The sequence below is a fragment of the Sinocyclocheilus grahami genome, unplaced genomic scaffold, assembly GCF_001515645.1.
Source record: "Sinocyclocheilus grahami isolate Dianchi unplaced genomic scaffold, SAMN03320097.WGS_v1.1 scaffold10.1, whole genome shotgun sequence".
NCBI lineage: Eukaryota > Metazoa > Chordata > Actinopteri > Cypriniformes > Cyprinidae > Sinocyclocheilus > Sinocyclocheilus grahami.
Window position 1 is genome coordinate 2,926,002 of NW_015505189.1, and position 17,879 is coordinate 2,943,880.

A 17,879-nucleotide genomic window follows, 5' to 3' on the forward strand; every position below is an offset into this window, starting at 1 on the left:
GCGCAGGTGAGTCTCGTGAAAATCAACGTTTGTTTACAGGATCAAAGGAAGCAAAGTTTCCTTACTTTAGCAAAGGAAAACCAGTCTCCTCTTGGCTTATATCAAAATTCTCCAACATTCTTCTTTACAAATCCTCGTTTTGTACTTCTAATAAGTGACCGGTGTTTTGTTTTGATCTCTCCCCTGCGCTTCCGCGTTCGTCACTTCTGAGCAGCGCATGCGCAAAGCCGAACTCATACGTCATCCGCCCGGAGCTGCTTCCGTTTACAACAGTGAGCGCAAGCTAGATTCAAGTGATTATTACGTTTTTAATATGGATATTTTTCTTACAAAAATGCATCAATTCACAACAGGAGGCCTTTGTTCAACCCCCAGAGCCGTGTGAGACACTTTTTTTTAATGGATGGGCACTTTTTATTTAACTTCTTTTGGACTGATGCATGCAACACCCGCTGAGTGGCATTAAACAGCTTGAAAGATCAAAGACCATTTTTATATAACTCCGACATATACACCTAGGATGGCTCTGGGGTGAGTAAAACACAGCCCAATTTTCATTTTTGGGTGAACTAACCCTTTAAATGTCCTAATTGAACTATGGCCTAATCCTGGTTTAGTCTAAGCCCTGTCTGTGAAACCGGGCCTAAAGCTGATAAGCAAGTATGGATGGATTGGATTACGGGTCTAGGAAAATGGAATAAAATTAACACCAAACTCAATTTCCCTATGGTGTTTGTGAACAGTGTATGTACTGTACAATGAAATAGCATAGAACATATATCATAATTACATAGCTATTAATGCCCACTTGATATATAAGTGGGAATATGATGACAAGAAATCAAAAAGGTAAAGAACGAAAAAAAAAGAAAAAAAAAGAAAAGAAAAAAAAATCACCCCTGAATGGACCCTTTGCCCACCAACAATGCATTGATGTTTAGATGACCCATCTAACATCAGTTTCTCCCTCTGTTTCCTTCTCTCTCAATCTTTTTATCCAACAAATAAACATCCCAGTGAAGTGGTTCATGTGACCAGAGAAACAGGAGGTCAATTAAAAGACCACCTCACAGATGCTAAAATGGTGTGAAAGGGAGTCAACAGACAAAGAAGGAGTGAAGGAAAGAAAGGAGGCTCTGAAAATATCAGTAAGTGCGCCACTCTATCAGATGGGCCCAGTGGAGCAGAGGTATGAGAGTACTGGCAGGTTGACACCCCACCCCTGTCGCCCTTCACACGGTGTCATGTGTGTGTGAAGGGGCCGTTAGCAGAAGTGATCATCCTCTTCATCTTTCATTCCCTTCAGCCTGAGCCTTGCAAAGTCCTCAAACACAAAGTCATCATCCTGTGAGAAATTACTGAAGACAAAAAGAAATGAGAGTTATGTTACACAAACAAACGAGTTTCATTCTGTGAACGAGACACACAGCCAACTCACTTTGTTTCAAACTCTATGAGGTTGGCGTCCACAGGGACATCTGACTCTGGCACAGCTGTGGACGACAGGGATTAGAAAAGAATTAGGCAATCTGTGCAAAAGGAAAAGCATGCAAAACATAATTTCCCAAAGTTAAATCAAAACTACACCTACATCATCAAAACTCATCATACAAGACATATGCGAAAACATGCTCATAATAATTCAGTAATATTAAGTTGATATGATAATATCTTATCATTCAAAATTGAACTATACTACCAGTATTATGTTTAAAGCTAGCATGGACAATGCTAATTTGCGAAACATTCATATTTTTATATACACATTCATATATCACGTTTAATGTAATGCTGTCATTGTTACTCAAAACAACTTTGCATAAATATAATGTAATAATAATAAAAATCAATTATTTAAAACCATTTATAACAACAATAATCTCACTATATAATCAGACTACACCAATACAACAACAACATACTACTACTACTACTACTAATTATTATTATTATTACTACTGGTGTAGTCTAATGATTATTGAGTTGTTTCAAAAAGCAGAAAAAAGGTAGTTATCAGACATTTAAAAAAAATATAAAATATATATTTCTATATGGGTCAAGTGTATAATAATAATAATAATAATAATAATAGTAATACATTGTTTTTAAGTTGTTGCTGTTGTTTTATTGTGACAAAAACCCCCAGAAAAAGCTATAATTAAATATCAGCTATCAGATATTTCAATATACATGTTTAAAAATGATCAATAAAGAGATTATATAAAATAAAATGAATGTATAATGACAAACTTGAGCTGGTACCTGACTGCGGTCTAGAGTTGGGCTGTTCGGAGGGCTTTGGGTGCATCAAGACAAAAGGCAGCTCCACCGACACATCACTAACAAAACAGAAGTGTTTGGATTCAGTGCTATGATGTTCTGTACAAATATACAAGTCTGAATTATTTCTTTGTCAAATGACATATTCACCCTCCACGAGACACCACGAGCTTGACTTTAACTCTGTAGGAAACCAAGATTCCCAGGACCTCCTTATTGGACACATCCTTTACTCTGTAAGCACAGGGAAACACATGCTGAATGTACAGATGTTTTGGTTACAAAAACCAAACCAGCTGTTTGAGAGGTTCTGCTCGAGGGTTTATGGACACACGGGTTGGGTTAACTCTGTAAGAACAAAAACCTCTAAAATGTAATAAAGCTCAAAATGCTTCGCCTTTGCATGTGATGAACGGGTGTCAGCTGAAGGCCACTTACATGGTACTGGAGGCCAAGTTGGTGTCTTCGTGTTTTAGCTGTCCATCCAGAGCCAGACCCCTCTTCTCTCGGTTATTGCTCAGTGTGGGGGTGAGTGTGTACACCTTACAGAACGTGGAGCTGGGTGACATCTGGTCACTGCACACGGCAAAAACAAAAGAGAGTGAGTCTTGTGCCTTATGCATATTAGAAAAACAAGCATTGGCCATATTGTGCAACTTTTTTTAGTCTTCAGTACTTCAGTAAAAATAGGTTAAAATTGTATATGGTGAAAATTGTGGGTAAATGTATTTTTGGGGGTGAATGGAGGTTAAATTAATCTATAATTAAAATGAAAAATAAAGTATAAATTTATAAATATATTTAAATATTAACAAATACTGTAAGTATTTAAATAATACTACAATAACACTGATAGTGAGACTATACATAAAACAAGGCAAAATCTATATTGGAACTTTGGATTGATTTCAATCAACTTCATCAACATAGTAGTCTATTATTCCAGGTAACCACTAGAGGGTGCTATGGGGTCTGTGGAAAAGTAAAAAAAAAAAAAATATATATATACACTTCTTTTTTTTTACAGACAGTATTACATTTTCATTCTGATTTCTAAACAATAGAAATCACTTGATCAAATCAAGAAGTATTTTATCTTACAGTAAAGACAAAAAAAAAACCTTTACAGTAAATTTGCCTCTATAGATTGCCTCTCGTAAGAAGATTATATTTGAGGGTCTGTGGCATCAAAACTTTAAATATATATATACACTTCTTTTTTTTTACAGACAGTATTACATTTTCATTCTGATTTCTAAACAATAGAAATCACTTGATCAAATCAAGAAGTATTTTATCTTACAGTAAAGACAAAAAAAAAAACCTTTACAGTAAATTTGCCTCTATAGATTGCCTCTCGTAAGAAGATTATATTTGAGGGTCTGTGGCATCAAAACTTTAAAAAAATCCCTACTGTAAGTGATGGTAGCTGTTCTAGAACTAATAAACCAATACTCACAATCACATAATAAACCACATAATACTAAGCTTTCTGCGTCACACATAAGGGCTGCCAAGTGAACATGCAAAATGACTGACTAGCGCCTCAAAGTCTTCTGGCTAAATAAAATAATCTGGTCAGAGACTGCTGTTTACAGAGTCTAGAGCTTTCAAACGTGTGACATTTAAGGACACCTAATTCAGTGTTCCTTATCAGATCATAAGGACATGTCTGTGTGCCAATCCATAGCAATCCCATAAAGCATCTTGCATGTGTTGGATTAGGCAGCGCTTTGGATGAGATCAGAAAAGACAATCTAGTTTGACAAACTGTAAACTGGAGTTTATGGGGACATAAACAATGCTTTAGGACTAAAGATCAGGAGAACATATGGTGAAGAAAAGACAACAGATAAAGAGGAAAAGAGATATATTCAAGTATCTTTAGTATGCTACCCATACATCATTTGTTTATCTGAGTTAATGTCAAAAAAGCTGAATACAGGGCAACCACCCGGGTCAATCAAGCTAGAAGCTAAACTAGCAGTTGACCTCAAAAAACAGAACATCTCCGGACAATACAAAAAGCAAAAAAGGACAGCTACAGTCCTTATTTTGGGGGGTAAAAGAGGAGCAACAATGCCTCATCTCATGGAGAAGTTGGAAAAAAGGGGTCCAAGAGTCATCATCTACAACCAGGGATGGGCTCAGGGTCACAGGAGCCAAACCAACAGTTAGATATGAGACTCACCATGATGAATGTCGGCCCACAGATTTGCTGTAGGTGTCATGGGAGTAAAGAACCACATCTGTAACCTGTAGCACTGAGAGAGAACAGTCTTCGTAGTCCTATCAGCACTAAAAGACTACTGACTATGAGGTGAGACGGGACCATCATGGGACTGTCAGCAGAGGGACGAAGGGATTGAGGCAATTGGTGTCACGTCAAAGGGATGCTACTATTAAAAGCCGGAATGAACACTACAGAAAGGCTGAGAAGGCCATAGACCGGTCCAACTTTAAGTTATTAACAAGGGTAGAGTCGCTCTTAGGTATTTGGAAGGGAAGGAGCAAATCTTTTTAACAAGAATAAACTGGAGTTTCCACAGAACAGGTGATTTCACAAGCATGGCTTCAGCTTTAGCAACAGCTTGATTCAATGGGTGAAAATATTTCGAGGCACCTTGGTAATGTACAATAAACATTAAAGGGACAGGCCACCCAAAAATGAAAATTCAGTCCTCATTTACTCAACCTCATGTGGTTCCATACCCATATGACTTTCTTTCTACTGTGGAAGACAAAACCCTTTTGGTTCCCCTTGACTTCCATTATATTTTTGACCATACAATGGAAGTCATTCTTCAGTGTTCCACAGAAGAAAGTCAGAGGTTTGGAATGACAAGAGGTTCAGTTCAGTCAATGACGATGATTTTTATCTTTGGGTGGACTATCTCTGTAATTACTACAAATCTATTCTGACCACACAAAAACCTTGGTGAGATGTGTATTGAACACACTCCTACTTTACAGCAACAAAGGCTGAGCAAGAAGAGACGACTGAGGTAAAATCAGAAGCAAGACCCTTTAAATCAGAAGAGATCATACGGAAAGATGACGGAGGACTGAATATGAGGGAGGTGAAGATGGGGCAGAGTACTAGAGAGAGATGGAGAAAGTGGAACAGAGGGCTACTTACTCAGCTTCTACCTGAGCCACAGGACATTTGTACTGTGCGGTGCTGAACAAACAGATATCGGCATACTGTCGCACTGTGGGGAGAGAGCAGGGATACACTGCGGGGTTACCAGGGTCAGGAGGGAGCTTACACAAACCAAACACAATTAAATCACAGGCGGGACAGCTGACATTCACACTAAACTACACGAGCACAAGAGCACCTCAAGGGAAAACGTGAGAAAAGAAGCATGATCTAAACAACACAAGAATAGATAAAAAACACATTACAATCACATACATGTGTACCGTGCAGTAAGCATTGTTCCCGTGAAGTCAACATGACATCAAAATGAAAAGTTTGGGGTCAAGATTTTTTTATTTGCTGAATAAAATAGGAATTAAATTGACAAAGTGACAGTTATGACACGTAAAACGTTACAAAAGATCCCCATTTCAAATAAACGCTGTTCTTTTGAACTTTCTAAACTAGAAAAAAAATTCCATCACAAGTTCCACAAAAATATTAAGCATCTCAACTGTTTTCAAAATTGATTAGAAGAAATGTTTCTTGACCACCAAATCAGCATGTTAGAATGATTTCTGAAAGATTGCATGACGCTGTATAACTGCTAAAAGTCAGCTTCATCACAGGAATAAATTACATTTTAAAACATTAAAACAGAAAGCAGTTATTTTAAACTGTAATAATATTTCACAATATTACTGTTTTTACTGTATTTATGATCAAATAAAAGTCTTAATAAAATCTTACCGACCCCAAACGTTTAAAAATTAAGAGTACCTGCACCTGCACGAGATACAGATGCAGGACAAAAGCAACAGGAAAGGAAAAGGGGAAGAGGAAAGGATTTAAGCTAGCTGATGTTAGCACTTCTAAATGCAACTCTAAAGCATAAAAACATTAAACGCTCAGTGAAAAACATTCAGTGTTTTTACTTGCGAGTTGTAAATGATTGTAGCATTTACTGTAAATATAAGTAAAAAAATAAATAAAAAAAGTTCACCTCACCAGAGATTTTAATTCGTTTAACTGTTTTGGTGGAGTTGTTGGTGACATGAACGTTAACACTGATAGGTTCACCATGGTAGTAGAGCTGAAAAGAAGAAGGAAATCAAATCAATTCCTTTAATAAATGTGCTTAATATTTAACTTAATTTGCTTTTACCTAGTAGTCCTTAGTTTGCACTATTTGTTTTATACACTCAGGCAATAAAGTAAACAAAAGAAGCATGATCTAAACAACACAAGAATAGATAAAAAACACATTACAATCACATACATGTGTACCGTGCAGTAAGCATTGTTCCCGTGAAGTCAACATGACATCAAAATGAAAAGTTTGGGGTCAAGATTTTTTATTTGCTGAATAAAATAGGAATTAAATTGACAAAGTGACAGTTATGACACGTAAAACGTTACAAAAGATCCCCATTTCAAATAAACACTGTTCTTTTGAACTTTCTAAACTAGAAAAAAAAATTCCATCACAAGTTCCACAAAAATATTAAGCATCTCAACTGTTTTCAAAATTGATTAGAAGAAATGCTTCTTGACCACCAAATCAGCATGTTAGAATGATTTCTGAAAGATTGCATGACGCTGTATAACTGCTAAAAGTCAGCTTCATCACAGGAATAAATTACATTTTAAAACATTAAAACAGAAAGCAGTTATTTTAAACTGTAATAATATTTCACAATATTACTGTTTTTACTGTATTTATGATCAAATAAAAGTCTTAATAAAATCTTACCGACCCCAAACGTTTAAAAATTAAGAGTACCTGCACCTGCACGAGATACAGATGCAGGACAAAAGCAACAGGAAAGGAAAAGGGGAAGAGGAAAGGATTTAAGCTAGCTGATGTTAGCACTTCTAAATGCAACTCTAAAGCATAAAAACATTAAACGCTCAGTGAAAAACATTCAGTGTTTTTACTTGCGAGTTGTAAATGATTGTAGCATTTACTGTAAATATAAGTAAAAAAATAAATAAAAAAAGTTCACCTCACCAGAGATTTTAATTCGTTTAACTGTTTTGGTGGAGTTGTTGGTGACATGAACGTTAACACTGATAGGTTCACCATGGTAGTAGAGCTGAAAAGAAGAAGGAAATCAAATCAATTCCTTTAATAAATGTGCTTAATATTTAACTTAATTTGCTTTTACCTAGTAGTCCTTAGTTTGCACTATTTGTTTTATACACTCAGGCAATAAAGTAAACTTGGCTGAAAAATGAAACTAAAAGAGCAACTTCAATAGCAGCCGAGTAAAAAGACATCAATACTTGACAATTCAATAAATTATTAGCGGAGATCAATAGAAGTCTGCCTGTGGCTAGATGCATGTTCACACCTCTTTATCTAGCGAGGCCTCGAGGTGAAGGGAGCGGTCAGACATAAGGAAGCTGCGTGTGGTCTCCACCATTGGCTGTGGACCAGGCTTCTCTGGAGCGTATTGCACCTTGCGAATGACCAACCGCACCGAGTTCCTGTTAAGCAGAGGCCAGTTAGAAACAAATTCTGTTGTACTGACATTGCAAAGACACATAACATTTCTCCATCCGAGTAAAGATGTACACTACCATTCAAAAGTTTGGGTCTGTAATTTTTTAATGTTTTAGAAAGAAGTCTACAAGTCTATAAACTTTATTGTGAAATATTATTACAATTGAAAATAACTGTTTTCTATTTGATAGATATTTTAACATGTTATTTAATCCTGTGATGGCAAATCTTTAGTGTCACATGATCCTCACATAATACACTGATTAAGTGCTCAAGAAAACATTCTTATTATTATCAATGTTGAAAACAGTTGTGCTGCTTAATATTTCTTTGGAAATCATGATATTTTTTCCAGGATACTTTGATGAATAGAAAGTCTTTTTTGCTTTTAAAGCAGCATTTCTTTGAAATGGAAGTCTTTCCTGACACTTTTGATCAATTTAATACATCCTTGCTGAAAAAAGTATAAATGTGACCCTGGACCACAAAACCAGTCATAAGGGTCTTTTTTTTTCAAAATTGAGATTTACTCATCATCTGAAAGTTGAATAAATAAGCTTTCCATTGATGTATGGTTTGTTAGGATTGGACAATATTTGTCTGATATACAACTATCTGAAAATCTGGAATTTGAGGGTGCAAAAAAAATCAAAACATTGAGAAAATCGCCTTTAAAGTTATCCAAATGAAGTTCTTAGCAATGCATATTACTAATCAAAAATTAAGTTTTGATATATTTATGGTAGGAAATTTACAAAATATCTTTATGGAACATGATCTTTACTTAATATCCTAATGATTTTTGGCATAAAAGAAAAATCGATAATTTTGACCCCTACTATGTTTTTTTGGCTATTAAAAATAAAAAATAGAAATATACCCAAGCGACTTAAGACTGGTTTTGTGGTCCAGGGTCACAAATTTCTTTAGAAAAAAGAAAGAAAGAAAAATAAATAATAATAATAGGAAGAAGAAGACGCAATAATGCACCGGTAAATATTTCCAATATATTGTACCTGATAAGTAAACTGGCCACTTAATGTAAATAAACAGTGAAAAAAGAAAAGAAACTCACAAGGAGCGACACTTTACCGTTTGTGAGTCTTCTCATCCACAGTTTTGGCACAGAATGCCCTGACCTCAAAGTCAACTCCGCATGCCTAAAAGTCAAAATACAGTGATAAATGACCACTTAAAGGAAAGAAAAGGCATTTTAAACAAAGTGTGCCTGCAAGTAGCTTAGGGATACACTGGTTAATTAAAAAGTCGTCTAGTTTAAGTTGATTTTGAAAAGATGTAGCTTTGCACATTCCTAGCCTCATTACCTTTCCTGTGTCCTCTGGGCCGGGCTGTAAAGTCACTGAGCAGGGAAGGTTCTGAGGAATCTGTTCAACAAATAAAATTACTTTAGCAAACTAACTTGGTCACAATCTGGTCACTCACACAAAGTGAATATAAAATTCTAAGTGTCACACAGGAAAGTTTTTAGCGAATTTCACTGGGTCTGTAAAGTTTCCATTTTTACTGTGGTGTGTAAAAGAGTATCAATAATAGTCTTGCATTCAAATCTGCTTCCCTCTAGATATACACTGGCTCAAAACACATATGTACAGCTGAACATTACAAGCACTGAAATGTGTAAGTGAAAGAAAAGGCAAAAGTAAAGAGTCACTGTGAAGTTGAAGGGGTATGCGTTCTGGCCCAGCTTCTTGAGCAGTCTCTCCTGTAGGCGACTGAGAGGTTTGCGCTCCTCAGGCAGAGGGGGATATGCTTGGAAGCTGGAAATGAAGAGATCCTTTCGGAAAGACAGGCCCAGCACGTCCAGATCTTCACGGCCATAACGGAAGGCACACGTCAGGGTCACGAACACTGGTAAAAAGGCACAGAGCAGTGGAGAAGAGAAGAGAAAAAACACTAATATATAAATACATAATAAACAGTTTTGATTAAAATAATTTATTGTAAAAAAAGAAAAAGTCATTACAGGCAGCACAAAAAACAGGAGATACAGTAAATCAATATGTGTTACCTTTTCTGTCTTTAAGGTATTCTGGGTCAATCAAGAGCACCCCATCTAAAGTCAGACAAAATACACAGAGTGAGTGAGTGAGTAAGAAGAGCGAAAAGACAGACTAAGAGAAACCGCAAGGGTACCAGTAAAAATAATGCTGTCAAATTAGTACTTTAATTCAGTAAAACTTTTTTTAAAATAAATAATATTACTAAAAATTTTACATTTTCCTTTACATTTTTTTATTTATTTATATATACTGTGAGTCCACAGTCTGCACAGTATTTGAACAGCATTAACTAAAAAATATATGTGCAAAATAATATGATTTGAGTCATAGAACACAAAGTAAAAACTAAAAATATTTTGCATATTTACTACCATTCAAAAGTTTGATGTCAGTATTTAAAAAAAAATAAATTAATACTTTTATTCAGCAAGGACACATTCAATTTGTGACAGTAAAGACACTTAAGGTTACAAAAGATTTCTATTTCAAATAAATGTTGTTCATTTAAACTTTCTATTCATCAGAGAATCCTGTAATTCTCTGAAAAATGTATGTGTTTTCCACAAAAATATTAAGCAGTACAACTGTTTTCAACACTGATAATAATAAGAAATGTGTCTTGAGCACCAAATCAGCATATTAGAATAAGTTCTGAAGGATCATGTGACACTGAAGTAATGGCTGCTGAAAATTCAGCTTTGCCATCACAGGAATAAATTACAATTCAAAATACATAAAAATAGAAATCAGATATTTTAAATTGTAATAATATTTCACAGTATTACGGTTTATTGATTAAACAAATACAACATTGGTGAGCATAACCAGACAAAAATAAAAAAATAAAATAAAACAAAGTAGTAAATCTTACCAACCTCCAACTTTTGAACGGTAGGTTTAGAAAGGCACTCCAGAAGATTTTAAGATCACAGAGGCCATTAACACAGCATTATACCAATTATCTTGTATCCTGTAATTAGCTTGTACAAGATTACCATTACAATATGTAATACTCCTGATAGAGCTAATCTCCCCGCACAAATAAAATGAGTGAAACGTCTATATCTCCCCGACTGACGTCTCCCGTGACCGGCTGTCATGCAACAGGGAGTGAGAGATGTTCCCTCCAAAGTGTGGAACCAAAAATCTCATAGCATCATAGTTTTTTTTATAATATAACTTATAATATAATATAGTTAAGCATGTATAAGCACAAAGCATTATGTCCATCAACATCAACTGCCTCCACAAAGACACAACTCCTCAACAATAGTTAATTGATGTTACTAAGACATGAAAGGAAGTCGAGTGGTTCAACCAAAAACTCCCAAGATGTTTTGAGCGGGAACTCCCATCTGACTTACCTACAGGGTCCACGTGGTCTAGATGATCCACAAAGTCCCTCTTCCCCAAGTATACGGTGAGCTGGAAAGAGTAAAATCAGAGGCAAGCACAAGTTTGAACATGCTACACAAAAGACCCTAGAGATAACGCAAAAAGCATGCAGTGCCTCTATCTAGAAACTCGCACACAAACAATATAACAAACAGCCCAAGGCATGCCACGCTGACCCCCAGATGATCTATTCCCTTCCTGAAGACAACTCTTCTAGACGGCGTGATGTTGAAACACATCCTCCACATGCAACACGCTTTACATTATAGAGAATGAAAGCGAGAGATGAGATGAGGGGATAGAGATAAGGTAGGGAGGAAAATGGCCCGAATGCAAGCCGAGAGAAAGAGATTATAGAGGAAATAATGCTGTGATAACCAAAACTGTACTGATAAAGAAATAGTCAAAAGAAGAATGAAAAGACAAAAGCAAACAAACAACCAAATAAATCAAAAAAGAGTTTAAAGACACACAATTAAAAGGAGCTTAAAGAAGTGAACGGGAAGAGAAACACTAAGAGAGATGGATAGAAAATGAGGGAGGAGAAGCAAGAGAGAGACCGAAAAGGGAAGAAAAAGGTCCACTGAGACCTCTGAAGAGCCCACCTTCTACCTCGTAACATACTCTGGGGAATCTTACCTTGCAGTTGGGGCTGGACTTCTTGAAGACTCTGTAATGAGGGGAAAGAGAGAACGTCATTAAAAACGATGTCTTTAGCAGCATGGAAGTCTAAAGAAAAGATTAACTGCACAAGTTCCATGGTGGTATTTCAGAAAGACCAGGGCAATGCAATGCCAAATCCAGTAAATCAGAAAGGCTTTGTATTCCAAATGAAGCTCAGTTTACACTATCCTGCAACGTGTGGAATTCAGAATATGAAATATCACTTTTACTTTTTTTTCATCCATTAAGGGTACAAATTCAACGCCTGACAACTGAAGAAACAAAATAAAATTAAATAAATAAAAATTTTAAACAGTCGGCCAATAACTTTATCAGGAACCAAAATAGTTTAAACTAAAGAAAAAATAAAATCAGCAATGTTTTATAAAGGGAAGAACACAAAAAAATTTACACGGAAATTAATAAAAAACAATAAAAATAAATAAATAAAACTAGAAATTATCCAAAGATAAAAACAAAAACTAGGGATGCACCGATATGAAAATTTTGGCCGATACCGATAACCGATTATTCTTTATTTTTGAAAGCCGATAACCGATATGTTGGCCGATAAATCTATATCCAAATTGTTATATACTTTTTCACAAAAGGAAACATTTTAATAATCATTGGTCATTCTTTCCCATGCCATTACAAAGAATAAAATCTAGAGGGTTTAAGCTACAAAATGGACCCAGAAACACCATAACAGAATCAGAAACAAAAAAAAATCAAATAAGTGGTCTATATGACTGATGCACTGTATTCTAAGTTTTACAAAATCAACAGCTTTAAGTGAGGAACGGATCAAATTGTTATAGTGCAAGCATCATATGGATCAATTTTATTGCTGTTATTTTTTAGCTTGACAGCCTGAGTTTTTATTCAATTCCATTATATGGAAAAGAGTGACCAGGGTATTTGCATGCAAAAAATAAAATTTGAGCAATATTTTAAATCTCCCCAGAGAACAGGCATGGGATCAGGAAAAAAAAGAAGGAAAGTACAATATACAGTCATTTATTCCTTTATTGATTTTTTAAAATAATAATAATATTGTATATATATATTTTTTTATAATTATTATTATTATTCAAAATATTATTTTTCTTTTATTACTTAAATTACAAAAATTAACACATCAATAAAGAAATATATTACTATCGCAATAATACTACTGTACTGTAAAATAAAAGATTTAATAATAATAATAATAAAATATTAAAAACCTCTTTCGTTGACAACATATTTATTAAATGACTGTCATCATACTCCAAATATATTACGCCGCAAGCCTGTGCAATGCTGTCGAAGCCTACAGTATCCATGCATGTGATAAACATATTTAAAATGTATTTGAAAATGCAGAATTTCTTCTATTTTACAAAATTCACATGGGTCATTCTGGAACTTACGCAATCGGCAACCGGACGTTTTTTGTCTTATTGCAAGCAACTCGTCTCTGTTCTGAACTTGCACAAACTGCGTTGCAATGCAATCGTTTTCCAAAATGTCATTTATGTGAAAATATTTAGTCTGTAAACGCCTGAGACACTGAAGACGGACGCACAGAGAAAAATACTGCAGCAGGCAGATCACTCACTGTTCATGATGCACGAACTATTGGAAGAAAATCCTCAATACTGATTTGGGGGTTTATATGAATGTGTTTCTGAGGGGAACTGACTGTCTTCAGAAAAGTTTACGTGGTATTTTCTTTTAATCTCATCTCAGTCTGTATAGTTCATATTAAAGCAGTGTTTCAGCACAGCGCTGCTTTGTTTACAGTGGTAACCAAGGAAACTATGTATCTGGTGTTCCAGAAGCGCCTCCTGCTGTCAAGAGAGTGAATCTGCATCTCATTCAGAGCTTCTGCTGTTTTGTTCAGGTATGTAGTATAATTTCACAAAGCTAGTCAGAACATTCTGTTTTTGCTTCAAATTGGGTTATTATTAAATCAAATGATGTATATGAAATTATATCCAAATGATATGAAATGATATGTATATGAATTATATAACTGTAAATTACAGATTTAGGTTAAATAAAGATGTCAGTCTTTATTTTTCTTCTTTTTAGGAAACAAATCAAAGAAAAACAAACAAATTCTACAGTTCCTAATATTCTGTATGTTGCTCAAAAACAAAATGTATTGTGTTCAGCGGCAAAAGTTTCTTTTTTTTTTACCCAGTCATTTAAAAATAACACATTTTAGAGCTATAATGACAATACCGTGATATCTTGAAACAGTGATATTTTTGCTTAAGGTTATCATACCGTCAAAATCTCATACTGGCCCATGCCTAGTGGCAGTGGCTACTTTTGATTTATTCGTCCAAAATTGACAAATTCCGTGGCATTCCGCGTTATAGAGTAAATTACGTTTTTATGAATGGACTCCGCGATCCCGTCTGCGTTTTCGCAGGAACCATACAGCCCTAGAAATGTAACCACGCTTCACAACATTTCGTCTTGCCCTGTGTGTTGATTGAATGAGTTGCAGGGGTGACATCACGTCACAGGGTCTCTCTTTCTCTCTCTGTAGCGTATGCGCCCAGATGCGTTCTCAGGTACCGAAATTTGGCACCAATTGATTTAACGTGAATCGGTACTCGGTAGTACCAACTCAATTCGGTCAGTACCCTTAAAAGTACCGAGTTTGGTACCCAACCTTACCATACGGTCAAGGCTTTTATACTTGTTGCGTTCGCCGTTGTACTATTCTTTGAAACAACAGGGGGCGACGAGGAGTAATTGTCCTCTAAAACCATTGGGAACCACCGGTGAGAAGAAGCCATTTGCCGGTACGAGATTTCTCACGTGATGAATGAGTTGATGAATTTATAATTTCTTTATGTACAAACTGATTAAAATAATCTTAAGCTTTTGTGTTTATTTTGCATCAAAACCAAGACAACTTTAAGCAAATAGTATCTAAATAAATTCTATACAATAAATACAATAAAAATAAAACGTACTTCAATTAAAAAGCCTTGGACAAACAAAAAAAAAAACTCTATATTGTTTTCCTTCAAAGCGTTGAAAGTTGCACCTGGTGGAGTTTGAACTTAACATCAAACTGCTTCTGTTTCACACAAATGCCGGCACAGACGTGCATGTTCGGCTAGAGTCGCTTTGAACTCATGCATCTTCGGAAGCGGAGCTGCGCGGAAAGTTACAAAAAAATGTTGAGCACACCGCCATGCGAAATGACGTTGCGCACACTCAAAGCGAACTTCCCCCAACACCGCGATGACGTCATATTTGCCGCGTGCACCTAAGCGAACTTGCGGACGAGTAGAGTATAAATCAGCCTTAACTGTGTGCGCGCGTGCAGCACCGGCACAATCACTTGAATTTTTTCCTTCTAACAGTGGAAGCAACTACTCCTTTTAGTCAAAGATAATCAGAATTGTAAAAGGTTTGCTTTTATTTGTGTACATTCACAATAAAAACAAATCTTTGTGCTTTTGTAAAACAAGCCTAAAAAAAATAGGATGCTGCTTTCTGCGGTCTGGTTTCCTTTCGCGCAGCACAAAAATGAACAAACTCTGTATATAGGCTTCTTGTTGCACAGTTTTTCTTTCGTTTTATTAATTTATTATTCAAGTAAAAATATATTTCTCGTATAGGCCTATTTATTATTTTTATAGTTTTATTATTAGATTTATGTTTATATATTTATATATATATATATATACATACATAGCCTAGCTTTATGATAATATTTTTATGAGTTTTGTCCTTCAAACTAAAGTACTGTTGTATAAATGAGTTAGTGAATCCTCATGTTCTGTTGTTTGCTGCTTTTTGCGCATGTAAAATAAATCTCAGAGAAACAAATGTTAGTATTTTTAACGGTTCACAGACACTTATCCTTTCTAATTTAATTCAATTCGAATTTAAAATAATCTTGTCGGTTAACGGTTAACAATCGGTTAACGAGCGTCAGTTGTTGGTTAGGAAAAATAACCGAAATGAACATCCATAGTCTCACCCTGCTCTGAGAGGAGTGGCATCCCAGAGCTCCATCTGTTTCGAATGACAGAGAAATAACAGCATGTGCTTTCTCCCTCTTTATTCCTTTCCCTTCTTTTTTTTTTTTTTTTAGAGTCATGCTCCCTCTCTCGCTTTCTGAATCACCATCCCTCACTTCATTATGTCATCTATGCATCCCACTCCAAACCTCTATAAACAGCCTTTTCTCCAAGGGGTGGTCCCGCTGGCCACTGACGGAAGATGCTGTAACTACGTCATTAAGGAGACAAAAGCATCTTTTTTCCACTGACGGCCATTCAGTAGTAGACGTGTCCTAAATACATAGTTTTTACTAGCAAAATGCATTTAAAAAAATATATCATCGTGCCCAAATTGTTCAGCATGGCCATTAAAAGCTGACTGGCCCAAAAATAAACCATTTCTTTAACTGCTGTCTTTCATGTCACAGTTTAGAACAGTCATTTAGCGAAGGGCCTGTGACAGTGTTGCAGTTAGCGCTGTCATGATATAATTTACCTGCAGTTTCACAATAATTAGCCACATAACGTTTATGGTTCAGGTAATTACAATAATAAGAGATAAATGAAACCGTATCCAGAAATTAATGCCTATGAGAAAATATAGCAAAATAAGAAATTAATTTAAAAAAAATTTTTTAAACCAAACAAGTGCACAGTCACTGGAAATGAGTGCACATAAGCAATCCGTGCCAAAAAAAAGATAGACTCCAGAAATCAGTGCCCATAACGAAAGAGCGACAGACAGAACGACAGACAGACAGATAGACCCAGAAATGTGGCTCTATATACAGTGCTCAGCGTTTGAAAAGTAACATTTTAAACAATATCTCAATGAACACAAAAACAATTTCCAAAATGTTGACAAGACCAAGTTTAATATAACATCTGTTTAACTTATAACATGAAAGTAAGGTTAATAATATAACTTAGAGAACAAAATTTTCAGTTTTACTCAAATTAGGGTGATGCAAAAATGAGTACACCCCACTGAAAGTCTTGAGCAAAGCTAAATTTTAGACTACAAATGTCTAATTTAACAATAATTCAACCACAGGTGAGTCTAATTATTCATTACACAGGTGTCCAGCAGACAGTTGATTATAAAAGGGTGTTACTTAAAGAAAACCCCTTCCCATTTCATGCTGTCAGCAATGGCACCACATGGAAGAGAAATGTCACACGACCTGAGAAATAACTATTTCTTTACACAAGAAAGATGAAGGCTACAAGAAGATCAGCAAAGCTTTACTTCTTAGTCAGAATACTGTAGCAAAAGTGGTACAAAAATTTAATAAAGATGGAACTGCAACCATCTCACAGAGATGTCCAGGTCGTCCACGGAAGTTAACACCTCGACAGGAGCGTCTTCTGATGAGAAGGGTTGAAGAAAATCGGCATGCAAGTTCACTGCAGTTATCTAAAGAAGTAGAAAGCCAAACTGGGGTGACTATTTCCCGTGACACAATACGGCGTACACTACAGAGGAATGACATGCATGGGTGCCGTCCACGAAAGAAGCCTCTCCTAAAGCCCAGGCACAAAAAAACCCGCCTAGAGTTTGCCAGGGCCCATGCTGACAAAGATGAAGACTACTGGGACTCTATACTCTGGTGTGATGAGACCAAGATAAATGTTTTTGGAACCGATGGCTTCAAAACTGTATGGCGTCGCAAAGGTGAGGAATACAAAGAAAACTGCATGGTGCCTACAGTGAAACATGGTGGTGGCAGTGTCCTTATGTGGGGCTGCATGAGTGCTGCTGGTGTCGGGGAGCTGCATTTCATTGATGCCATCATGAATTTACAGATGTACTGCTCTATACTGAAAGAGAAGATGCTACCATCACTCCGTGC

The 17,879-nt window shown here is 35.9% G+C and overlaps 1 protein-coding gene across 1 annotated transcript in view; it reads right to left on the reverse strand.

Annotated features, from left to right (window-relative positions):
• Nucleotides 1-585: 585 nt before the first annotated feature.
• The window catches only part of arrb2b (arrestin, beta 2b), a 50,643-nt gene continuing 33,349 nt past the window's right edge, over nt 586-17,879 (reverse strand). The window contains exons 2-15 of the mRNA XM_016283695.1: nt 11,984-12,014; nt 11,314-11,374; nt 9,958-10,002; nt 9,601-9,797; nt 9,254-9,313; nt 9,021-9,088; nt 7,777-7,912; nt 7,434-7,518; nt 5,420-5,492; nt 2,719-2,856; nt 2,431-2,514; nt 2,263-2,339; nt 1,439-1,493; nt 586-1,358 (exon numbers count right to left, since the gene is read on the reverse strand). Of these exons, the coding sequence (XP_016139181.1) occupies nt 1,265-1,358; nt 1,439-1,493; nt 2,263-2,339; nt 2,431-2,514; nt 2,719-2,856; nt 5,420-5,492; nt 7,434-7,518; nt 7,777-7,912; nt 9,021-9,088; nt 9,254-9,313; nt 9,601-9,797; nt 9,958-10,002; nt 11,314-11,374; nt 11,984-12,014 (1,204 nt within the window). The 3' untranslated portion in view covers nt 586-1,264. The remainder of the gene's footprint in view (nt 1,359-1,438; nt 1,494-2,262; nt 2,340-2,430; nt 2,515-2,718; nt 2,857-5,419; nt 5,493-7,433; nt 7,519-7,776; nt 7,913-9,020; nt 9,089-9,253; nt 9,314-9,600; nt 9,798-9,957; nt 10,003-11,313; nt 11,375-11,983; nt 12,015-17,879) is intronic.